Raw genomic sequence first — 25,312 nt, 5'->3', positions numbered from 1 at the left:
TTAGAAGGATAGCATAGCCTATGTATCATCTGCAAAATACCCTAGTTATTCAACATGAGATAAAATATAAATAAATACTCGTAAGTATGATAAGGTCAGAATAAACTCACACATCTTATCAATATTGTGATGATTCTTCACAGGAGATTAAGTTAATTTTAAGCCTACAGTTAATCACTAAGCCTTTTTGAACCGGGGCTGTTATCATCTATTGTTTTAATAAAATGTTGTGTATCTGTAACAGGTAGGCTAAGCACAAGCAGAGATCAGGGCGTGCTCATTTTGCAAAAAGCGTCTCTCGGACAGTGTTTTTATTGGCTCGCAGCGGGACGGGGGGCGTTGCGGGCGACTGTGGGCGTTTCACAAAACCAGCCTCCACGCAGTTGAGCGTTTCATTCACTACGGATTTCCCGAGTTGCCTTGAACCCTCCACAGTCTGTGTTTCTCCGCCAGTCTGTTTGCTTTCTTTTCTCAGAGGCGCTCCATGCACCGACAGGGCTTTTGGTCCGTGTAGCCTCACAGTGCGCGGACGTTTTCGTTTTTTGGTAAAGTTTGTTTTGTTTTTTTTTGTTTTGTTTTGTTTTGTTGCGCAACCTACCTGAGTTGTTTTTTTTTGTTTGTTTTCTTTTCTGCACGCCTCCACTCCTCTCCACAATGGATTTGGTTTGGATTGTGGGCTTCGTTGTGAGCGTCTGCGCCTGGGTTGCATCAACGGAGCGGCACAGCGTCTACTGGAATAGCACCAACCCAAAGTAAATATTTTGTTATGACATTATCATCTTGTATGGGGAGCCTTTTCCCAATCCTGATGCACCGCTAAGCCACACACTAACCCAAATTAAACTGCAGCCAGATAGATAGTCTCGCATTTCTCATTGCAAATTCAGTTCCTCTCACTTGGCCCGTATTCAGTTGCATTTGAAAGGTTGATAGTCATGCATGTTCAATTAGTTTGTTAAAATCTGCAATGGAAGCCGCTAGCTGCTGTTGTCATGATAATGCAGAGCACTTAGGAGTCTCTTCCCCCCCTCCTCCTTCTCCTTCTCCTCTTCCTCCTGGCTCCCAACTTTCTGGTTTTGTGCTGTTTACCTGTAATTCTGTGCCTAACCTGGTCACATTTAATCCGTTTTGCAATCTGTGTGTACCTGTGCCTCGGGATTAATTACATCTGGTGATGTCATCTACATTTATGTGATTGAACTGATAGTCAGCTAGTTAAAGAGCCGGTTCGTTCTGCTTTGGAGGGCAGAGAGCTCATAATGTGATAAGCCTTTCAGTTTTTTTTTTTTTTCTTCTTTCAGCCTAGGAGCTAGAGTAAGAAAGTCAGAGGAATGATCTGTGGGGGGAAAAAAGAAAATGCTGGGATTCTCTGGGTGCCCTTTCCAGTTTCCTAAGTAGATTTGTTTGTAAGAGCATTTGCTACAAAAACTGCAGAACTGGATACTCTGGAGCACTGAAATAGCATGTGACTGCACAGCAAAAAAAAAAAAAAAAAAAAAAAAAAGTCACATGTGTTGTCACCTACTGTGTTGTGTTTTCTTTACTGTTTTAATAACATGATGAAATCCTGTTGGGGTGGGGTGTGGTGTGTGGTGTGTGTGTGTGTTGGGGGGGTTAATATCCTGGTCTGGTGTTGATTTTATGAGTTTGAGTCACAGCAGAAGTGTTGAAATATGCTTTCCAATATCCTCCAGACCTGACAGGGTGTCCTCACCTTTGTGTGGAGTTGGAATTGACTGCATCTCCTACATCAAGAGATATCACATGGGGTTTACGTGGCTGTCAGGGAGACATAGGTGTGTTCATATTTCAGGTGGTAAGACGAGTAATAATGGTGTGTGACAGAGACAGAGGAGGTAACTTGAAGCCTGCCCAGTAGGTCACGCTGTGGGAGAGAGATGGATTGCTCAGGGAGGAGAAATTGGAGCTCAAATTGTTGGGGTTAGGGGCCATTCAAAATAAGTGGGGGTCAATTAGAGTTATGGTTGATGACGGCAAGGGTGAAGCGGCTAGGGTACGTGGGAGGAGGGTTAGGTTTACACTCCGCAAAGACACATGTACATGCACGCACACATAAACACACAAACACGGGGGGAAAACACACCCACGTACACACACACGGGCGGGCAAGCACAAACATAGACTCTTGGCAGACAGTCACTCCATCACAACCCAACGCACTCAATCACAGCAGCTGACGCTATCTGAATCAATCACTGTTAGGCGCACACTCCTGCTGCTGTGCAAACACATGTCCTGTCTTGGTTGCAGGCACCCGACTCTTCCAAAAATTCCTCTTTCTCCAGTGTCGACGAGATCCCTGCTACTGTGTCCCGTTCCAGCCTCCCCTTTTCTTGCGGTGAAACTACAGCGCTCATTGTTCCCAGAAACGCACATGCCATAATCACCGGCCTATGCTGTGATTATCTCGCAGAAAATCAGAATGAAGTTTTTCAGTTCCAAGATGTAGAGGTGTCTGCGTTGCGTCAAACGCGCACAACAATGAGCATTTCTGTGAATATACTGGTAATCCGTCCCTTGCAGTTGTATTTTCTCTGGATAACTGTGCTAAATCTCTCCCTTTGGCTACACTTAATCCTGCATTTGCAACAGTGGGCTGCGGAGACCGAGATGCTGTTCATTCGGTCTTGTGCTTTCATCATTTCTAGCAATCTGCTTTCCCTTTTGACCCGTTTCTTGATACTGTTTTGACACCAGTCTCTGGGTTTTGTGCAGTTTATGTTTTGCAGCCCGCGCTCGGCTCTTCCACCAATCAATGGCATTGATTTCTAAGATCCTGTTAAGCTGATTGATCTCAGATTGATCATTTCAGTCCATGTGGTTTAGCCTGATTTCCCTGCACTGGCTGTGTTTGCACAGGGATTTAGTGACACACACACACACACACACACACACACACACAGTTGTACTGCTTACTACTACTACTCATTTGTGCATCTGTGTGCCATAGGGTTCGCTGACTCCCAAGGTCACAGCTCCCTGTGTATAATCTAATGCTGCGTTTCAGCGTGAAGTGAGACATATTCTCAACTGCATGTGTGTGTGTGTGTGTTTTCGTTTTCTCCGCGTGCTTTCTCAATGTTGTTTGTGTCAAGAAGAGTGCAGCCCCGTGTCTGATTAGCAACAGCTTAATCACCAGAGCTGGTTTGTTTCCGGGAAGGTGCCTCACTACCAGTATGCCCAGTCAGCTTGTGTCTCAGCATGCCTGTGTGTGTACGTGTCTTTGTGAAGGGAGTGTCCATGCAGGAGGCAGAACCTGTGTGTGTGTGTGTGTGTGTGTGTGCAAGCCTCTATGTGTGTACATGCGTGTAGAGCAGCACCCAATCCACATCACTGAGTGACTCATACACATTAACCCAGCCGTCCACACTTACAAACACACACATAGATGCACACCCACACCCACACACGTGCGCCACACAGCTGTGATTGATGTTAACATCGTCCCCAGAGCCCTCTGGACTCTCCAACCCCAATGTGAAGCAATAATCTACTCATTCACTGCTGGTTCTCCTTCTGCCCCCTTTCTCCCTTTTTTCCCTGCTGACAGAGCATGAGCACCCCTTCCTCCCCCTCCCTCCTCCTCCTCCTCCACTTTGTACCTGTCTCTCCCTCACTCCAGCGCCTCCCTCCCTCCTCTCCCTTCGTCTCGTCTTGGCCAGGTTCCCTTTTCAAGTTGGTTCTGCGGTCTTCGAGTTCTGTGAATCTGTTAACCGTTTCATGGCTCCCTCGCTCACATCTGTTTGATTCCCCCTGTTTACTCATCATCACTGTCTCACATTTTTCCAGTTAATCACTTTCTCCCCCCCTCCTCGCTCTGAATCGGATGTCTTTGTTGTAATATTCCTTTTTGCTGCGCTGCCTTTTTGGGTGAAGCCGCATAATAAGTTATTCATAACATATTTTTCCCCCCCCTGCATGGCTAGCACAGTGGTTAAATTCATTTAAGTGAATATCTTTGTGCTGTGCTGGCTCTAATGAATGGCTTTTCTGAAGGTGTTTCACCCACACGAGGGATTCTCAGAGTGTTTATCCAGTCAATTTGGGTGTTTTTTGTGATGCTTCCCATACAAATTGGAGAATGCTCTTCACGGTGTGCCACAGAAAGAGAATGGTAACTGGTGTGACTGATTGGGGGTCAGAGTTCACTTAGTGATGAAGTGGCACGGCCTCTATCAATCTGTCAGTCATTCTGTCACGCCGGTGGTCCCTGAATACTGGCTGCCACTCAGGCCGGCCCCTCTTCACATGGCTGTGCCTGTGCCTCTGGGAAACTTTCATTCTTCGCCCCGTCTCTGGGTCCCCTTCACTCCTTCACCAGCTTTTATCTCAACTTTACAAGCTGCCCCTTTTCAGTCTATTATTTCCTCACCTCCAACTCTGGCTCTCTGAGAATGGGGGAAGGAGGGAAGCATGCTAAAGGGGTGTGGAATTTTTTTTATCGTTCTTGGCACCCGTGGCGATTCGTCACCGGGCATTTTGCCCTCCACTTCGTGCTCCTACTTTCTCTTTCTTTTTTTTTTTTTCTTCCTGCGTTTGCCTCTCCCTTAACGCTTCCCTCCTCCACCTCGTTCCAAAGCCACTCTAGTCATGCAGCAGCCTCGTTTTATTCTTGTTCCTGTTCTTTTCACTTGCCTGTCCGTGTGTGCTTCTCCCCTCTTGAGTTTCTTGTTGCGGCAGTGGAAGTGGTAGAGCCAGTCTGAGAACTCGAGCCATGAAAGGACGGGAATTAAAACAGAGTAAAACAAAGGCGTGTGTGTGTGTGTTGAGTTTGTGGCCTCTGTGTGTGTTTGCCTGCGTGCATACGTGTGTTTGAGCGATGATAGAGATAAGACTGGGCTGTGATTAGGTGTGATTAGGTGGAGGCAATAGATAAGAGATTTCTGCATTGTTCAAGTAATCTGAACTGGGGCCACTTTCCACGAAAAACATCCAGTTTTCCCACTTCTCTCCCTAATCCAGCCTTCTCCTCTCTCCCTCTGGATCAGCATTCTCTCCAGTAATTTCCTGAGTCTGTATCTCTGTCTTTCTTTTCTCCCTCATCGTCTGTCCCTCTCCCTTTGACCACTTAATCTGGCCTCATAATCTGTCTGGTGAATTCAATCTGGGGGAAAATACACTGCGAGATAGTGTAGAGGGGATGGTAATCGGCTCTTATAGACTCAGTGATCATCAAAGAGTGTGGACGTTTCCTATATTTACAGACTAATCGTCTGTAAGAAGACTTTACCTCATCTGCTATATTGACAAGTCCTCTGGGGGTTTTTCAAAAAGCTGATTTTCTTCGTGTGGAATAATCTTACTTGCTGTGTTGACGTTGTGTCCGAGGCAGAGCTGCGTGTTTTATTAGGCTAGACAGTGAAGCAGGCCAAAGGTTTTCTCCTGCACAGGCAGGCAGCCGGTGTTACCAAAGTCTGCATGCTGTCTGTGTCTGTGTGTGTGTGTGTGAACTTCCTGGCTACGTCTTTTCCCGGGAAAACTGCGTATCCTGTCTACACAATAAACAATGCAGTTCTCACACACTCACACACGCGAGCCATAAAGTTTGAACTTGCCTTGCACTTAGGGGCTGATTGGATTTCCCAGGGCCATAAAGCGAAATTAACAAATTTAAACTCCGCCTGGTGAGAATTAATAGATTAACAATTGATTAAAAGTTGTGAAGTGTTTTGCTAAGTGTCTTTAGGATGATTAAGAAACCGCCGGCCTCTCTGCCCTGCTCTGAAATCTCTGTCTCCCTCTCTCTCTCTCTCTCTCTCTGTGTGTGTGCATTAGAGATTCTCCTCTGATCAGTGTCGCCCCAGTCAACCCCGTGGGTGTTTCTGTACCCTTGTCCATCCTTGTGCCTCTTCCTTATCTGCGCAACAGACTTCCCCTGCCTCTTCCTCCACCCTCCTGCTCTCTCACACTGCCCCGCGGTTGTCTGCAAATGTTTCACCGCTGTTCGATCTCAGACAAAAAAAGCATTGAGGATGAAAGGCTCCTTTTTAGTAAATAGATGTCCGATTATGATAAACGCAGCCCCGCACTTTCTCTCGCTCCCTCTTTGTGTGTTTGTGGAGGCTTTGTGACATTGTCTAATGCGTCCAACTGAGTGTGTGTATGTTTGAGAGAGGAAGAATGAGCCTGCAAGGGGCAAATATTGTCAGTATTGTGTTTGTTTTGTTGTGTAAATAAGGGTCATTGTGTGATTTTTGTTTTTTTTCTTGTTTATTCTGTCCTGTTTAGTAAATCACTGGATTTAGTTTGTAAACTTGTCCCAAAAGCAAAGGCATATGCTGCTACTCCTCTTGCTGCTACCCCCTAGAGGTCAGTTTTGTTATGACCATTATCACAATTGCATATCTCCAAAAGAGCTGTTAATACACTTAAAGTCCATTTAATAATAGTGGCCCATACACTCATAGATTGTACATTCCCCAAGGAATTCATTAAGCTACAAGCCCCAGCTGTGTTTGGAGGCAGCAACAGTAAGAATGAAAGTTTATCCCGTGGAAATCAATCCAGCAAAATCGATTTTCTTGTACGGATATTTGCCTCCTGAGAAATGTGATGTCAGCGGTGACCTTTTTGTTCGGGTCCTTGTAAGATACAAATGGCTCCGGGGACAGTGTGAGACAGTTGGAAAGAGCATACGTATTCATCTAAGTCTCCTTAGTTCATTGGAACCAGCCAATTTCTTTTTTTTCTTTTTTTTTTTTTTTTTTTTTCCTGCTGGACTTTCGCTTTGTTGCTCTGCTGGGTGGCAGAGCGGTTCAGCTTGTTTGGCCAAGAACGCCGTGGGAATGACCAACGATCCCGACAAACAAAGGCTGAATGACAGGAGACAGCGGAGGGAGATGGATGACAAAAGTCACTCGACGTGAAGAATGATGGCTGGAATATTATGTCAGGAGGGAGGAGCCTAGAGAGTTTCACCATATTTGTTTCTATGACAACCCCAGCATACCCACATTGCATTCTGCTAGCCTTTGCAAACCGTGGGTCAGAAACTTGCATATTTGGAATACCAACAGGACAGGTTGTGATTGGTTCAGCCAGTCTGGGGGTGGAGGAGGGGCAGGGTGAGATGGGGATCTGGTAGTCTTTATTGAGTGATGAAAGGCAGACAGGGAGAGGGAGGGGAGGCCTGACACTGATGTATGAATAGATAAATACATACATGAAACCAGTAGGGTTTGGCCAGTAGTTAAACAAAGCTCATGATATCTAGAGAAAGGCTTCTCGTTTCTCTCACGTGCCGCCTTTCCCATAAAGTCACTTAAACACGTTTCATGTCTCTGATAAGTCCTGAAAGAAACTGCTCCCCTGTGTCCTCTGTCTTTCATCACTCTGTTAACACCTCTCGCTTTCCGCTCTGCTACCATGGACACAAGACACACAGGGACCCACACACACACATACACACACACACAGGGACACACATACACACACACAGGGACACATATACACACACACACACACTCACACACAGGGGCACACATACACACAGTGTAGCTCTTTTTGAACTCCTAAACTCCAGGGTAAGGGAGTAATACCCCTTCTGTATGTGAGAACAATAGGTCCAGAGGCCCCCCACAACCCATCTCACCCCTCGCTCTGTACCCAGCCCTCGTCCCCCTGCCCTGGGCCTCGACGTCGACTCTAAGCCCTGTATTAGGCAGGGTCTAGTGGTGATGAATGCAGCCCAGCCCAGCCCCTGCTCCAACCAATAATCCAGGCTCGGACAGCCGATTAGGTGGCCCCCAGCATTCCGGTTCACTCATCCATGACGTAGGCCAGTCACCTCTTAGGTCACATTAATGGGCTGTTGTAACCCAGTGGAAAAACTCATGTTGATGTGGATGGTGTAATTGTATGGGATGTGAGAGATATGATATAGTGTTCTAAGACAAGTGGGGCTTCAAGAGTGGTGAGATATGACTCGTTTGTCATCAGGTGGCCTTCATGAGCCTTAAAGTGGATCTGAATCGATCGTTCAAGAGGCTGAGTCTCTCCGTGTCATCAGTCTATGGAGCTTTAAATGCACAAGAGCACTTCTTGCTGACTGTATGTGTGTTTCCGTGTGCAGCACATCTCCAGTGCTGACTCTGCGATTGTCCGACCTTTGATCCACAGCGCGGCCTCCTCGCCTCAGAGGTCCAGCATTCCACAGGGCGATAGAGTGCAGAGATGAGAGAGGGTGATGGATGGATGAAAGGCGGGGGCAGAGGTGGAGAAGAAAGCAAAATGCTAGCCAGAGAGATTAAAGACGAGAGATTAGACTCCTGCTCCTGAAGAGGCTCCAATAAATCAGGAATTCCTTCTGAGGAGAGGAGGAAGAGAGACTTGGAGCAGTTTGTGGTCTACTTTTCACCAGACTGCACACTCAAGCATGCACACACACACACACACACACACACACATCACACACTTGACCACTTGACATTCCCTGACTGTCTGCCATCATCACCACTCATTATCGGCATTCATTATTCCCCCGCTATCATGACAGAAATACACACCCAGATTCCTCAAAGCTCAGCTCAGCAGATGCAAGTTACACACACACACATACACACATGCACATGGAAAAACACACACACACACACACACACACACACACACACATATATCTATAGATATATAGATATAGATATAGATAGATATATAGATATATGTATAGATATACACAAACACACACAGGCTCAGACACTCACATAGACTTGCTCCCAAATCCTAGCTGCATATCTGCCATAGTTCCACAAATCATCTCTAAGCAGAGAATGCAAGAGCTCCTCCCCGCTGTTATTTCTGCTGAACCTCCGAGCGTCACTGTCATTAAAGCGGAGCATCCCTAGAAAAACAATGGGGATAAATCAAACCAGCCAAACTCGGTGACACAGCGAGGAGCAACAACAGAGCAACAGAGTCTGGAAGAAGGAAATAACTTGGGACAAATAGTGAGGAGGGAAATAAAGAAAAGTTTACGTCTGCCAAAGTGAAGGTGGCGTGATTTGACTTTGCCAGCTAAACCTTTTCACAGAGCAGCCGGAGCTCCCTTTGAAGTGCATTACTCCAATCAGTTAATTAAGCTGATGATGTGGATCGCTTCAATGCCTAGGCGTTAGAGGGGAACAAAAGGCAGCAGGATAATTAAAACTATTTGCCATTAATAATAGGGGACTAGGCAGCCTCCCGGGTGTGTATTCAGCCACTGCTCCCTCTGCTAAGTGCGGTTTTCCATCAGCGCGGGCACACAGTGAATAGAGGCACTGTATGAAACGCTGGCATTGATGAAGCAACTGTAGCACTCTCATAGAAACACTTATACAGAGAAACTTCAAAAGCCATTCCCAGCTCAAGCCCTCTGACCCCCCCTCCCACCACCATTCATACCCCCCCTCGTCTCCACTGAACTTTCTGCCTAAAGGGGCTGGGATGTGGGTGGAGGGGGGGCATAATTGCCCCCCTCCGGGGTAACTTTAATACCCTTTTTTGTGTTTTAATTGCACCCCCCTTTGCCCCTCTTTTGATGAACACATTGGGACCATACCACAACCAGTTGGTAATCAGGGCTTGGTTGGTGGGGGGGAGGGAATGGGTGTAGAGTTTGTTTGTGTGTGTTTTCAGTGTTTGCAGGAGGATGATAACTCTGTCAGGCAGAAGCAGACAACAGTGTTTGTTCAATAGTGTTATCGATTCAACTGGAATTGAAAGTGGCAGGGGGAAAAAACACTTTAGCGCCAATCTGGTAAACAGAGCGTGGCAGGCAAACTGCAGATAAGCAGTAAGCTGTCTGGACCATGGCAAAAATGATAATTATTATGCCCCCCTTCCCCTAAGTTGACTGGTGCACCCCATTATCAACAGAGTTAGATGGAAGTTTCATCAGTGGAGGAAAAAGGTGCTTGTTTTCTAACAGGCCTGTGTTGCTCTTATAATGGTGTTGCTGGCTAATCTGGTCATCAGTATTGAGGGAATGCAGTCAAGCAAAGAGGGTAAAGGGAGGAGGGGGCATCATGGGGGGACGGGGGAGGGAGCAGGAGTCAGGGCCCAGAGTTTGGAGCCACAGCGTCTATCTTTTTACCAGGGGGTCCCCTGGCAACAAACAACAACAGCAGCTAACGAGCAGCGGGGGCCTCTGCTCTGCCTGTGCACTTTGATCGTTAGTCACACATATGGACCTTGTCACACAAACACAAACTCCCCAAATGTCACTTGTTACATTTAAGGCTTTTATGAGGAAACGCCAGATTCCTCCGACAGAAATCTAACCGTGGCCTCCGCTGGACAAAAAAAAGCAGCTCCAGTGTGGAGTTTTTATTGGCTGATGTGTCAATAGCACCCCGGAGGCTGCTGAGAACGCCAGCTTGCTGAGATCTGTAGATGTGTGTGTAAGTGGCAGTCAATATAACACACACTGCCTGGCTCTTTGTGGCCTGTTGAAAGACCGAGGAGCCATACATGTATTCATTGCAAGAGCAACAAAACCCTATATTAGACACACATTCTAGTCGTGTGTTGTGAAAACATTTAAGTCCGATGAATTTCATCCATTCTCAGAGAACCCCTGGTGATCTAGAGTGGCAGGAGATGGTAAATGGATAGGTGCTGCCCGGGAAACTAAATACTGGGTGAGATGGGGTGTGTGTGTGTGTGTGTCTGTCTGTCTGTCTTTGGTGAGTGCAAAAAGTAGGTAGATACTGCTCTAGGTTGTTGATAGATAGGAATTACTCAGAAAAGTGTGTGTGTCTGTGTGTGTGTTGCTAGTGGCTAGCTGCTGCTCTAGGCTGGTGATAGATGGCTATGGCTGTGAAGAGAGCATTAGCTGTGAACCGCCCCTGGAGCAATCACTCAGTCATGGGGAGGGGGGAAAACTGAAACACAGCCACCTTTACTGATAATCCCCTGGAGATAAACTGCTGATATCTGTGAGAGAAAATCCCAGGGGAAAGGTATCAAGGACAATTGAGTTACATTTATTTTCCCTCTAATTAGACCAAATTGACATTTAAATAGTCTAAACTGTCTGTCACGCGGCACTCATCGTATTAAACGTTGTATGCAGGGAGGCCGCGTCCAGCTGGCCCTGTAAGCAGGTTAAAATGCTAAGAATTTGGTGCAAACACTGTTTGACCCACATCTGAGGAGGCACAGATGGAGAGAAATACGGTGCATTTTACTTAAAGACCATCGTAAAGAGGGTGGAGAAGAGGTTGAGAAGGAGGAGGAGTGAAGGCAGGGATGCAGGGAGGAACGGAGGGGAGGCAGACAGCCTGACTGTCTCCGCTCGCTCTCTGTGTATTTGTAATGAGAGGGAGTGTGGTGGGAGACAGTTACAGGCAAGTCGCTAGACGCATGTTCTGTGTCTCTCGACATGCTTGTCTGTCTCTTCCCCCTCTGACCCTAATGAAAGGGTTAAAAACATGCGCAATCTATACTTTTGTCCTTGCCCCTATTTCAAGTAACTTCGGTGTTTGTGAGTGAGTGAGAGTGGGTGTGTGTGTGTTTTTGCTTCTGTTAAGGTGTGTTTGTCATTTGCGCATTCAGCCTCTCTATCTGTGTGATTGAGTGTGTGTGTGTATGTGTGTGTAGCCCTGCAGATGTCGATACTCATCTCCTCCCTTGGCGGGCTAACTGACTGCTAATGTTTCTCTGTAAACATCATCCAGCTCCTGGGGGAAACGGGATCAATGTGCACTCGGCGCTCACTCTCAACACAGCAGCACAGCACAGCGCTGCACCGGCCCCGCGTTCATCCATATTTATGCGCATGTTCTCCGCAGATCACTCTGCCCCCTTATTGTGTTTTCTCCCTCCATTCCACTCCAACACTCCCATAAACACTCGCACAAACACACTCACACTCTTTCTCCATCTCCCAGGCCTCTCCATCTTTCCTCTGATTTCCCTGTTGTACGCTGACGTGTGGCTGGTCGATATATAATCACAGATTTTGAGGCTTATATTTATTACCGCTCTGATGCTATAACCATGGTTATTAATCTCCTGCCACTTGGCTAACCGTCCTTCTCTCCCCTCCGCCCCGCAGGTTTCTATGGGACGACTATGCCGTGGAGGTGAGGCTGAATGACTACTTGGACATCGTGTGCCCCCACTACCCGCTGGGCGAGGTCCCATCGCAGGACGCCGAGCGCTACGTGCTCTACATGGTGGAGCGCGAGGACTACGACTCCTGCAAGCCCCAGTCGTACGACCAGATGCGCTGGGAGTGCGGCCACCCCTTCGCTCCTCACGCCCCCGAGAAGTTCTCCGAGAAGTTCCAGCGTTTCACTCCGTTCACTCTGGGCAAGGAGTTTCGCCAAGGAGAAAGCTACTATTATATCTGTAAGTACTTGCCAGATAGTACAAAGCTTTCACCGGGGCTTTTGAAGGAGCACGGCACCTGCGTCGGGAAATGATGCAAGGGCTAAGATCTGTGGACTTGGCGTGTTTGTCTGCTAACCGTGATCCGCTGGAGTGCGGCAGCACCTCAGACTAACGGGGCTCTTTGAAGCTTTCCATTGACGTTAACTGGGTGTCGGCTCAGGCTGCCAGCTTTGTGCCATAGTCATCTTTGTGGAGTGTAACTATCAGAACAGGCAATGCTGTCACCCTGACCACGGCTGTAATTAGATAAACGGCAGGACAAGACACACTCCGCCTGTTCACAGATGGCTTCCTAAGGCTTTGTCCTGTGTCTGTCTGCTTCCAAGTGTGTGTGAGTGTGAGTGTGAGTGTGTGGGTGTGTGTGTGCGTGCATGCATGAAGGTGGATTATGGGGCCAGAGGAGGGTAAGTGCATTAGTTAGTCTGTAATTAACGCCTGTGTTGTTTCCTACCTCTTTCCTGCAGCCAAACCTTTGCACCACCACGGACAGGAGTGCCTCAGGCTCAGGGTGGACGTCGTGGCTGCTGACGGTGAGTCTTATCAACCCGCCGGCTGCCAGAAGAACAGCACAGACGGCTAATAACGGTTGTTTTAGGCTATTGCATGGGTAATTGATCTTCATTTTATCTTTTCTCTCAGGCTCTCAGGAGGCCAGAGTGGCCAAAGGAGGAGGAGGTGCAGGTGGGGCTGCAGCTGGAGCCGGTGGTGGAGCTCACAACCCCTCCAACAGGCTGCCTGCAGGTATGTTGACCATCCTAGCTCTAATTGTCCGTGACCCTAAAATAATCCAGGGACATTCAGGGGTGGTTGCAGAGATTTGGTTTTAGTTATTTTAGAGCAGTCAAGAACAACAGGATTGACTTAGAGGGAGCAAGTTTGCGTCACTAATGTGTCGTCTTCATCTCCTATCTTCAAGCAGATGACCCAGTGGTAATCGTGCCAGAGGTCCAGAAGAGTGTGCGGACGAACTCGGCGGTGACAGCAACATCCCTTTCAATCCTCTCATTGCTGGTCCCATTTTCATTACTGCTGTTGTTACACTGAGAGTACACGAGAGAACTGCTATTCCCAGACATTTTTTTTTCAGGGACTACAATGAAGACAGTCCGTGGGGATGAAACCACTGACTCAAAAAAGACAATTTTCCATGCCCAGTGCTGGCCACAGGGAAGAGACTTTTGAAGCTTGTAAAGTACGGATGGACTCACATAAGCACTAAGCGTGCTGAGTGTAACTCGACGTTTGAACGTTTGAGAGAAAGCATTTAATCTCATTTTTCAAAAAAAAAAAAAAAAAAAAAAAGATGACAGTATTTTTTTTTTCTTTGAATGATCAAGCTCTCTTTGATTTTTTGCATTGTTGGGCTCTCTTCAAAAAAAAAAAAAAAAAAGACAAAAAAAAACACGAGCCTCTACGGGGAAAAAAATCTGCAAAGAAAATATGAAGAATCTGAGGAGGAACGTAAACTGGCAGAGGAACAATCAAGACTAAAAGACATCGTGGACCGACAAATGTATTTGGATGATGTCGATAAAAATTCATGTTACATAAATCAACGTTGAAATGAAAAAAAGAGGACTGTTTACCTAATGAGCCAAAGATCAGTCATCTTTCCAACTTGTACACTAATCCACCCTTGAGTATTGTGTACTGTTTGTTGTATTGTTATTGTGATGGTATTGAGTGGCATTGATGTCGCAAGTGATTATTTTCTCTAAATGTAGCATTGACAAACGCAGGGGCTGTTCTCATGACTACCATTCCTTTGCAAACTCGACCATGTGCTTATATACTGTAGCACTATACTGCACAATGCAGACACACAAACATACACTACATAACAGCTGTACATACAAATACAGACACACACACACTGACATCATGCTACGTTCAGACAGCCAGTAGAAAGTGGCCTAGATCTGATTTTTTTGTTTTTTGTTTTTTTTTGTTTTTGTTTTTTGTTATGCGAACAGCCAAAAAACACACAAAATCTTGACATTTTCAATTCTGATTTGGGCCTCTTTCGTCCAAAATCCTGAATCAGATATGCATGTGTGATGGCTGCGTGAAAGCTCAGATCAGAATTCATGATTTTTTGCCCACTTGAGCGCGCTCACATCTGTCAAAGGGTCATTATTTGTTCATTTTCATCAGTGGTGGACAAAACAAAACACGAGGATCGCAACAACAATGACAAAGGCAGGAGGTTACAAATGTAATAAATTTATAGGACATTCTTTTCCTGAACAGCTGCCACCACAGCAAACAATTGAAGAAATGAATCCCTGCATCACCATTTTATCAATTGTGATGACGAACTGTAATGACATTTTTATTTTTGTTGCTCAGTAGCATGTGTGTTGTAAATGTGGGGTCATGGCCCCGATCTGTCCACACTGATGTCAGAGAACGGGCCACATGCAAAGATGAATGTGAACAGGCAAGAAAAGATGAGATTTGATTTAAAAAAAAAAAAAAAAAAAATCACAGCCGGGTCACTTTCAGCTGCTGTGTGAACGGAGCCGCGGTGACACACAGGGACATGACTACATGGAGCTGACAGGTGTTATGTGTACATTCTGTGAAGATAATTTATAACATTTGCAGCTGAGAAGTTTCACTGTATATACCACATGTTCAAGAAATGAAATGTTTACTGTTGGCAACAGGGAGAGCTTTTTTTTCCTCTCTCTCTCTGAGTAGAGCTAGTACTTGTGTGAAAGGGAAAATGTGTGTGTTTTGGTGAGAGTAAGAGAGTGAATGCGAGGGGGGAGACTGAGTGGGAAAAGAAGAGACAAAAATTGTTATTCTGCCAAAAGCAAACACTGATATGTTGTGTGTAGCTACAAGGGAGGCTGGACTTCTCTGATTTGTTGAATCTCGCCCCTGTATTGGTTAAACTGACCCAATATAAACAGCCTGAATCTTTTTTTTTTTTTTTTTTTTCCTCACTACAGGATGCATTGCTGTAGTATTACGGTGCTTTCCTTCATGTATCCAACCCCAGTTGCCAACACGAAAAACAAGCTCATAATTCATTCGGAGGCTAAGTCAAGTGACCGTCGTCGCCTGAATCAGCTCTCACAATGAATGTGTCAGATTTTGGGCGTCTATTTTTGAAGGAGAGTGTCCTCTTTGTAACCATCTCACCACAGACAAGGCACGGCATCCAACCGAGTTGCCAAGCACAACTTCACCCGACAGGCTGGCTTGAACAACAAAGCACAACATGAGTATGACTACCATTGAAGTCAATCTTTTTTTTTTTCTTCTTTTTTTTTCAGAATTCTTGTTACCTTATTTTGTACATGTGTAAGTAAACAAAAGTGTATCATATGTATATATATAGAAGATTATATAAAAAGACCTGTTTGATAAATATGCTAAATGTGAAATTTTCATGTGAAATAAAAATGATATTTTTGGAAAACCAGATCAGCTTTCTTGTATTTTGTTTTGTTTTTTTTGTTTTTTTTCCTGTCATCTGTTTCAACAGTTTCCTGATATCATGAGAGTGCTGAGATCCTCCATTTTCCACTCATAATGGAGCTAAAGGTGATGTGGGCTCTAAAAGGCCAACGGAAAACCCAACCCACTTCTGCTTCTTTTTATTACTCCGGAAAGATTTCCACATCGGAGCCAATAGCCGAGATAATGGCTCAGATGTACTAATGTGACAGGAGCTGAAGAGAATCAAGGCCAAGGCAGACAGTGACAGGAAAGACAACAATAGAGAGAGACAGCAGAGAGGGAGAGAGTGCGATGTTTATCATTAAATCGGCTTGCCTTTTGGCAGAGAGACTAAATACACAGGTGTGATCCCACTACTGTCTTTATCTCATCCTTATGGTGAGCCTCCACCCTGTCCTCGCCCCCCTCCTCTTCCCTCTGTAATCATCTCTCATGATCCCCTGCTCCTCTCAAGAGTCGCTCCATGTTGCATGACAAGCCATTGTTCTCATCTCTCCTTCTCCTGTCTCTCCCTTCCCAGAGGAGCTTTACGGCCGTGACAGTAAAAACAGCTGTAGCACCAAAAACTGGTGCCACAGCCTCACAACTCCCCCGTGTTTTCAAAGGGATGGTCGTAAATTAGCCCGGTGGACAGACCCCCTTAACCGGCTGACCCCTAGAAGAGGCTCCACTGAATAGCAGCTCGTAGAGGGGAGACAATCCTTTTTATTTACTCACTCGTTCAGCGTCCTGGCCTGAGCAAATGTGAACACCAATGGGGAGCATGTGTAAAAAATGCTTCAGTAAATGTTAAGGGCAGCCCTGAGATGACTGCAGCAAACACTGAGAGCATCCGGGGGACAATAGCTTTAACTACAGGCTTGATAAAATTACACTTACATTACAGTTTGGGCATCCAGTGCATCCAGAATACAGTGATTACAGCAAGCTTAAATTCAGAAATCATTACAAACAATTACAAGCAACGGCAAGGAGAGCAAGACCCAAAGTCACAGTGCACAAGCATTTTATATACTTAATTATAGAGCGGAGAGGGAGATGAACAACACTTGACTCAATGTATATGCATTTATAGTACCTCAAATGATCCCCAAGATATATGTGACAGTAAAACTTGGGAGGAGGCCATGCGACGCAGCAAGACAGCACCACATTTCAGAGGGCAGCAGAGCCAGCTTGGCATGGCCAGCTGGCCTATCTCTGTGTCTCTGGACTGAGTCAGGCCTCCCTATCAGCAGGACGCATGACGACCGGTCCCAGACTGCCTGCCAACGTATGTTAACCCACTCGGAGGAGCCAGGACTATCTGCACTACAGGGCCTCGGGGAGGTTACCTAATGCTACTGTAGTTATTTGTAGCTTTTATAACCTTCACTCCTGCCCAAACATGGGAAGCCAACGTCCCTTTAGTATCAGAAGCAGCTGTTTTTGAGCAATGCCAGAGCAACGGCTGACCCGTACGTGACATTTCAGTCTCATTCACATCATCCGATGCATTGTATGTGCAGATTGAATTTGCCTGAGTGTTCAGAAGCTTTTATTCCCTGCTAATGGCTTTAGATGACAGAGAGGGGCAGGTCAGAGGGGGCTGATGGGAAGGGCAACACCTTGGTCACTGTCAACAAGTACAGTGTGTTGCACTGGAGCCTCCCCTCCAATCAGGGCACATCCTGGCCTCCTGCCATGGGCCAGTGGTTGGGGTGTGGTCTCCGCTTCCCAAAAAAGTCCTGTCACACGCTTTCAGCCGTCGCCTCTGTCAGGGTCATCTGTCTCGTTTTCCAGCTCATGCTTTGGTTTCCCATCCATGTCACTTACTCACTCTCTCCGTTTGATTCTCTATGGTTTTCTCATTCTATTTCCCATCTTTTGCCTATCTATCTATCTATGCTACTTTAATTTCCTGTCATTTTTGTTGTTAACTCCTTTTATATCTCCAATTCTGCTATTTCGCCATATCCCATTTCTCCTAGTTCTCTGGCGTCGATGACTAACGCCATCTCTCTTTCCCTCCTTCTTGAGATCTCTAAATGGGTTTGAGGTTTTGCTGTGAAATGTGTGGGTGGGAAAAACTCTTTTCTGTGAGGAAAAATGATAACCTATCATCTTTCAGTCTTGGTGCTCGGCCTGTGTGGATGGATTTGCTCCCAGCAGTGTCACTGACTGTCTGCAGCAAAGGTTTTTTATAGTGTCTCAAGGTCTCGGTGGGGCCATGCTGCGGGCGCGACCCCGCGACTTGGCCCCCTCGCTCTCTCCGTCTCTGTCCCCGTTACGTTTGCTCCTGATTTTCAGCTCCGCTCGCACTTTGTCTGATGCCTCTCACCTTGCCACTTCAGAGCAGAGGGTGAAGAACGGTCTGTGCACATAAGTCATCACTCTCAGCCTCCCTGACTGTCAAATCATCTCCTGCCAAAGCCAGACAGACCAATCATGAAATGCTGGTAAATGGCTTTCATACCCCACCGCTAAGAAAAAGAATACGTGCACAAAAACCACGATTACGACAAAGACGATTTTAGGCATGTTATGTCACTAAGGGGTGTAAGATGAGTTTGACACATGCAGAAGCATACAGAACTTACCACTTTGTGATACAAGAAGAAATGAATTATTCAAACAGCTCAGAACAAATCAGCTTCTCATCTTCAAAACGGTGGAATCTCAACTTTGGAAAACTTAAACTTGATACTGCAGGTCAGGTTTTTGTATAACCCCAGGTGACTCATAACACTTAATCATATGTGGGACAAAGGTTGGCCTATTTGAGGTGTCTGTTTCTTATCAGATTTGGTGCCCACACCTACACTGGGACGCAGTTTGATATGTTCTCACATTAAGCAAGCCTCAATCTTTGATGTAATTGAAGGTTTTTGTGTTGATTGTCTTCTTCTCTTCTGTTTGTTTGTTTTTGTTTTTGTTTTTTTTGAAATTGTTGAATTACTTCAAAAGAAATGATGACACCTCCAAAACTTGAATGCAAGACCTGCAGCAGACTGTCAATGTCACAAAAGTTAAAACAAACAACAAAAGATCATCATTTTTCAATTTAGTTTTTTTTTTCCCCCTTCACAATACCTAGCAGCCACAGCGTTCAAAACACATTTGAAGGCCTGTTACTGCCGCTCTGCTAAAATGATGCACCCCAATAACTCGTCTCAAAGTAGTGAGCAGCGAATCTTTCAGAAAAATCCATTGAAATGCAAAGACAGTGCGGCACAGCTTTTTCTCCAGAGGGGCAAACCTCTCACCTCCAAGCCAAGTGAGCATGCAGGCAGAGATACGGAATTACTATGCAATCATTATTATGGATTTGGCTCAGTGCTTCAAGTTACTGTACTATATCAAGCACATCCTCTCTTGTGAAAACCGCCTCTTATGAAACAAACAGCAGTGGTGATGGTAATCCACTCACTGGGGCTGTAAACAAAATGCAAGGGGATTTAAAAAGAGCTTGAGTATGCAAGAGGTCATTTCTAATGGGACAGCTTTCACACACATCCCAGTCTGTGCATAAGATTACACTTACATCGCTATTTTGTAAATTTTAAAGGCTGTCTGGGATCACGGCTATTTTAGTCTGAGACAAGGGATTAAAACAAAAAAGCACACACACAAAAAATAATAATTGTTCATGATGCTTACACTGTATGTGCACACAAGTGAGGCAGAAGTAGGCCAACACCTTCACGTGTATCATATACAGACCACATCTTAGGCCTATCCTAATTTTTGCTTTTGTCAGACAGCCTGAGGAAAAAAAAAATAATTGAACAGATGGATATCTTCAAAGTTGGATTTGGGGAGAATGGTGACAAAAAAGTGATTAACTATTTCACATGTGGCTATGAGTAAGAACATAACTGCCTACCAAGGGAAGCCTTTGGTGTAATTGCCAGACTAGAAGGTTTTTTGGTAAATCACAGGTTGCCTTTCATCCAGTCTGCTCTCGCAACAGCTTGCAGATATTCATGGGGGGTGACGTTGCAAGGCATGATGGGGCTGCAGCCAAACTGCACAACAGGCAGATCTTGCACTCAGAGAACTGCCAACTCTTTTGCATTTGTTCTGAAGTTACGGGAGCTTTTGAAACCCTATAATAATGCCTTTGGCCAGGCTATGCTTTGTTTATGCACAGCAGGGCTCACTGAAAATGAGCGTAGATGGGCTTCTAAGGCTGACAAAGAGCTGCACTTGCTAAAATCAGAATTTCTCTTTAACTATATACTTAGCTTACACATTCTGACTGAAATAAACCTCTGTAAGGGAAAAGGGAAATGCCATATAATGTATATTTCATGTTAACTTCAAAAAGGAGACAAAGGAGATCTGTCTCTTGCACAGTGGGAGCTATTGAGCAGTTGATATAAAGCCCTCCAGGCGATGCAGTTCATGCTTTGAGAAGACATTCATCATATACAGTGTGCAAGGAGTCACTCACATACCTCCCAGCCCCTGCCAGCCCCCCAACCCACGCAAACATTTACAGGGAGAAAAAAATGAGGAAAACAGACTGTAATTTTATTCAGTTACAGCAAAAGCCTCGGGGCACAAGTCTGGAATCAGACAATGGAATGTACACAGCTTCAGAGATTAAAAAAAAAAAAAAAAAAAAAAAAAAAATCAAACTCATACATACAGACAAGCAACAATCTCTGGGTACAAACAACTTGATCTACATAATACCCTTTCTGGAGTCAGGTAGGCAGACCACATATTACAATTCCCTATGAAATGAGCCTTTAGTCGGGCTCTGTGCCAGCATGAACCTTGGATTTCATTGTCTGGCATTTCACAGTGACCAACTTGTTACAGAGAATAATTTAGAAAGCATTAAACACCACAGCTAGAATAACAAATAGGTCCTTAACTGGTGGTGCAACAATTCAATTTTTTAATCAAACTGCTGCCTTTGTTGTTAGTTTAGATTAAATAAAAAAAAATAACCCACTAGTCCTGCTTACATTTGCCATTTCTTCAAGTACAAACAATCGATATCTAATCTCTAACAGATCAGTGACTCAGACTCTAGTCTCAAAACTAAATGCTGAAACATTTTCAGTGACTGATGCTCGGATCAGATATTTGCTGGTGAGAAAGTAACGAGGGAAAAAAAAAAAAAAAAGACGGATGCTGACATTCACACACCTTGAGCCTCATCATTTTGAATGACATCACAAGCGGTGACACTGACAAGAAACGTTTTTTGTGTTTCCCTTGAGTCTCTCAAAATGGCTCAAGACAGTCTTTTGTTTTTTAAATCTTCAGGCCCTTTTTCCTCAGATCCTCTTTGGCTTCCTTTATCTGTTCCTGGAGCTCTTTCGCTGCCTCCTCACAGTCATTAAAGGTGGCCACCCGGTATCCCACAGTGGCTAAGGAGTAGCAGCCAAACGTCACCAACAGGTACAGGGGCATGGGCCAGGCTACCTCCTTGTAAGTCTGTGGCAGGCTCAGATCCAACAGGTCGAAAGTGACCAGCGCCCAGGCGGCGCCCAGGACCAGCACGCCGCCCACCCACTCCAGCAGCTTCGTCATGATGAGCTCCGCAGGCTCAGAGGATCAGGGACAAGCCGGTAAACAACCTGAAAGGGAAAAAGGACTGTCATTGTGTGATGGCAAGCCACATCCGGACGGAAAACGCAGCTATAACACAACTTTTCACAGTGACAAGTGCATCATGGCTAGGTAGCTCGCCATTCAATGGATTAAAAACGCACAAAGTTCACCACTTGAGGATGTGGCTTTCTGCAAAATGTCACAAATGTGCAGAAACTCCACTAAAGCCGACTTACTAAACCAAATTAGCTTACGTTAGCTCCCACTTAGCTTAGCTTTAGCCGCAAAGCACCGGAAAGTTAACTGTGTTACAAAGTACGAGAAAGACAGCTGCTCGTCAACATGCCAGCATAGCGGATGTGTTTAGCAAAAAAAAAAAAAAATAGTCGTACATGTAATTTGAAGGAATGACAATACATCAATTTTAGTCGGAATAATTCGCTATTCACCGTCTCTCATATGCCAGCTCAGCTCTGCGCAGCGTTATGACGTACAGAGCGGAAGCGCATTATGGGAAATGAAGTCTTCTCTAACTACAAGACTAATAAGATACTACCAAAGGGTGATGAATGGGCAGCCAGTGATTAGAAGCACATAAACTCTTTCCATCAGGGTAAAATAATTGTTATGGATGTTGTGTGTGCATGTGTGTGTGTGTGTGTGTGTGTGTGTGTGCTGAAGCAGGCGACGCGTCACACACTACATCTTCATACAGCTGCTGTCTGTCTGCATCACACTTGTGTCTCAGGAGGCAGGCTCAGCTATAAAAAGCACTGTACGAGCCTGCTGATGGATTAACCCACCAGTAGCCTGTCTTGTGAGAGACACGGAGCCATCTGTTTTGACTGAGTCCTTAATGAGGCCCCTAGTCAAGCTTTAACACACATTAGCCCCCTAATTGTTTCTCCGTCTCATACTCTTAATTTAGAAAAGCCATTATGAAAATTACCTTACCATTACCACCAGCGAAGAGCTGTCTATAAATACTGATGTTGTGCCAAAGCATGGAATCCAGCAACACCAGGAGCGCAGTGTTAGTAGATCTCAATGTCTTCTGAGGTGCTATGGGTCACATCCGTCCATTCAGAGAGGTGAACCCGGGGTGACTGCAGGGCACAGGGGGGCACGGACCTCTCCAGAGTGAAATCAGGAGGAGTGGGAAACGTAAACATCATTCACTTAGCTGGAGCAGGGGAGACACTAAAGAGCCACTGAGACATAAACATCATTCTTCTGGAAAAATGGAGAGTTATTCTTGGGACGCTGGTGTTTATGTTTGTCTGCACTCAGTGTTTGTAGTGTAAGTGATGATGTGCACGCCTGCCAGAGAGGGAAAGCCTATTTCTTCTGTTTATGTTGAGTGTGATACGTAAGAGCGTAAGGTAGTGGGGAGGGGCGGTTACGTCTATTTGCAGAGGGTGGAAGTCTTGATAAATAAATGCAGAAATCAACAATTATCTCTCTGAGCTTGCAGTGCAGGTTTCTGGATGCTGTATGTTGTGCATGAGTTTGAGGCTCTGTAAAATAGTCGACATCTCTGGGCCTGTTTGAGGCTATAACTGTCTGCCCATATTTATTTTATGTTTTATTGATTTTCCTGACAGTGAAGAAGAGTATGTGTGTGTCTGTATAGCTCTCTGTGCATTTGCTTGTACACCGATGGATCCAGGCTAGAACATAGCAGCAAATTAAAAAATGTGGGTAAACTGTGAACTTCATGATCATTACAACGCTGGTGATGACATGATTCACTGATTAATCAATTACACAAGCCATACAATATTAATCAATTATAATTTTGAAAAGCAAGTAAGCGTCAAGTAAAAATACCAAACATTTGCTGGTTACAGCTTCACAAATGCTATTGTTTATTTTATTTATTTATTTATTCTTTTAATGAAAACTTTTGGGTTACCCTGGCTGCTAATCAGACTAAGTAAACAATGTTGAAACCTTGTGATGGGTATTTCTCAGCATGTTTTACATTTGATTGATGAAATTATTAATAAATTAATCAAAAAATAACACATAGATTAACTGATAATGGAAATAATTGTAAGTTGCAGCAACATGTCAGACAAAATAATGATCAATGTGTCTATCAGGTTGTCAGGGTTGGTATTCTCCATGCCACTGATGGTCTGATGGGTAAACTGAGTCCAGGAGGGTTTACCTTCCGCTGCATCATTAGATACAGCATGGCATGTGCTCTGTCGTGCCTGTGTTGCATCAGTATGAGTAGCAGTGTGACTGTGTGTGACGCTCAGTGGGAACAGGAGCTGGCAGTGTTTCTCCCTGCCAGCTCCTGTTCCGTTCCAGTACTCAGGAAACCTGTGCTCTAGCCGAGAAGGCCTGGCAGACACAACACAACAGCCTGGGAGAGGGAGGGGCCCTGAAAGAGAGAGAGAGAGAGAGAGAGAGAGAGAGAGAGAGAGAGAGAGAGAGAGAGAGAGAGAGAGAGAGAGAGAGAGAGAGAGAGAGAGAATTGCGTGGAGGGAGACGGACACATAGCCGGAGAAGTGGGGTACTACAGGGAGAGAGGGGTGAGGCAAAAGGCAGCAGTTACTTCAGATAAAGAGCCAGAGAGAGAGAGAGAGAGGGAGGGGGGATTTCATAGCTGACAGGGCGAGAGACAGAGAAAGCTGAGAGGCCAGGAATGAAAAGAAAGGGTGACCAACTGTGTGGAGGAAAGAGGAGAGGGCAAGAGAGAGGAGAGGAGAGGAGAGGAGGAAGAGGGGAGGAGGGGAGGGAGCAGACAGAGGAGAGAGGTTTAGAAAGGGGGTGAAATCAGGGGATTTGCAGGTGCAGCTTGAACAACCAATGACCTTAATGGTGCATTAAATCCAGCTGTTGCTTATCCAGACTTTTCTCCAATCCCCTAACACCTTCGACTGCGCAACATACCGCATACAGCTCCTCGGTTCCCACCAGAGGGAGTGAGCTCAGAATTGCAGACAAAGAGAGAGAGAGAGAGTGAGAGAGAGAGAGGCAGGGCCTGGTGGACACAGCGTGATGGAAGAAGAGATACTTGATGCTCAAGTGCAAAAAGAAGAGTGACTGGGGTGACTCGACTCCATCCAGAGAGAAGATAAGAGGTGTAGATAAAACAGGAAAAGTGGTAATGGAGAGTTGTGTTGACTCTATCTCTCTGGTTATGTCAATATTAGCAGAGTGAGAGGTCCAGATAAGACTTTGTGGTATTAAAGAGCAAATTAGGGATAGAGATTTAGCTAGATAAGTATTGTGTAATATCTCAAGTGGATGGAGAAAGGCAGAGAGAAAGAGAAGAGCGAGAGAGAGGGCATGTACAGTCAGAGGGATGTTTAAAATAACAATAGAGCTTGGACTCAAAAACAGGAACCCTCTGTTTCCTGAGCTGGAGACCTTAACTGTGTGCGAGGCTGTCATGAGACGTGTGTGTGGATGTGTTTGTGCCCAGGCTGGAGTGACTAACAGTGTGTCACCGTATCCAGGCTGCACGGACGTCACTAGTTTGGGGCAAAAAAGGGAATACTTTTAGTGGGGCCTCAAGTAGGACGGGACCTTTCAGACATGCGTGGCGGTACTCTCCTACATGCGTCAAGGTTCAAGCAAGCGACGCAGCCTGTCAGGGGGCCCGCAATCTCAGGCGGCGTGTCTGAATGTTCCTGCTCCGATAGTCAGACTGTTCATAAATATCCTTGAGCCAAGATCATCTAGGGACAGCCAGAGTCTGTGTTAAATTGTTGAGATAATGGTTGCGGGACCCCTGCAGTACTCAAGGCCTACTTCATTAAGTCTTAGGCTACTCAAGTGGGTGTAAGGTCAGAGTGTGGTCAAGTGTGACCAGTTTGAGCCATGTGAGAATGGCACTTGTCTTGCCCCCGCTGCCCTGAGTGAAAGCACACACCTGTTTCGG

General features: G+C 45.5%; 2 protein-coding genes across 6 annotated transcripts; one reads left to right on the top strand and one right to left on the bottom strand.

Annotated features, from left to right (window-relative positions):
• Positions 1-409: 409 nt before the first annotated feature.
• Positions 410-14,877, top strand: efna1a (ephrin-A1a). Of its 2 annotated transcripts, none has more exons than XM_030063054.1 (5): positions 410-752; positions 12,056-12,351; positions 12,858-12,923; positions 13,033-13,134; positions 13,313-14,877. In XM_030063054.1, exons 1-5 carry the CDS (start codon positions 655-657, stop codon positions 13,435-13,437), a joined length of 687 nt encoding a protein of 228 aa, XP_029918914.1. In that variant the 5' UTR covers positions 410-654; the 3' UTR covers positions 13,438-14,877. The 2 variants fall into 2 exon arrangements, with proteins under 2 accessions (XP_029918914.1, XP_029918913.1); XM_030063053.1 differs by having other exon boundaries at positions 13,310-14,877.
• Positions 14,878-20,358: 5,481 nt separating this feature from the next.
• On the bottom strand, positions 20,359-21,991 carry dpm3 (dolichyl-phosphate mannosyltransferase subunit 3, regulatory). 4 transcript variants are annotated; one of them, XM_030063058.1, is made up of 2 exons: positions 21,864-21,991; positions 20,359-21,440 (listed from the first exon to the last, which is right to left on the bottom strand). In XM_030063058.1, exon 2 carries the CDS (start codon positions 21,391-21,393, stop codon positions 21,115-21,117), a length of 279 nt encoding a protein of 92 aa, XP_029918918.1. In that variant the 5' UTR covers positions 21,394-21,440; positions 21,864-21,991; the 3' UTR covers positions 20,359-21,114. The 4 variants fall into 4 exon arrangements, with proteins under 4 accessions (XP_029918918.1, XP_029918919.1, XP_029918920.1 ...); XM_030063059.1 differs by having other exon boundaries at positions 21,807-21,905; XM_030063060.1 differs by lacking the exon at positions 21,864-21,991 and adding an exon at positions 21,669-21,810.
• Between the last annotated feature and the right edge of the window lie 3,321 nt (positions 21,992-25,312).

Source organism: Myripristis murdjan, chromosome 11, assembly GCF_902150065.1.
Source record: "Myripristis murdjan chromosome 11, fMyrMur1.1, whole genome shotgun sequence".
Classification (NCBI taxonomy): Eukaryota; Metazoa; Chordata; class Actinopteri; order Holocentriformes; family Holocentridae; genus Myripristis; species Myripristis murdjan.
Note: the sequence above shows the minus strand (reverse complement) of the source record. Positions and strands in the feature narration are given on the sequence as shown.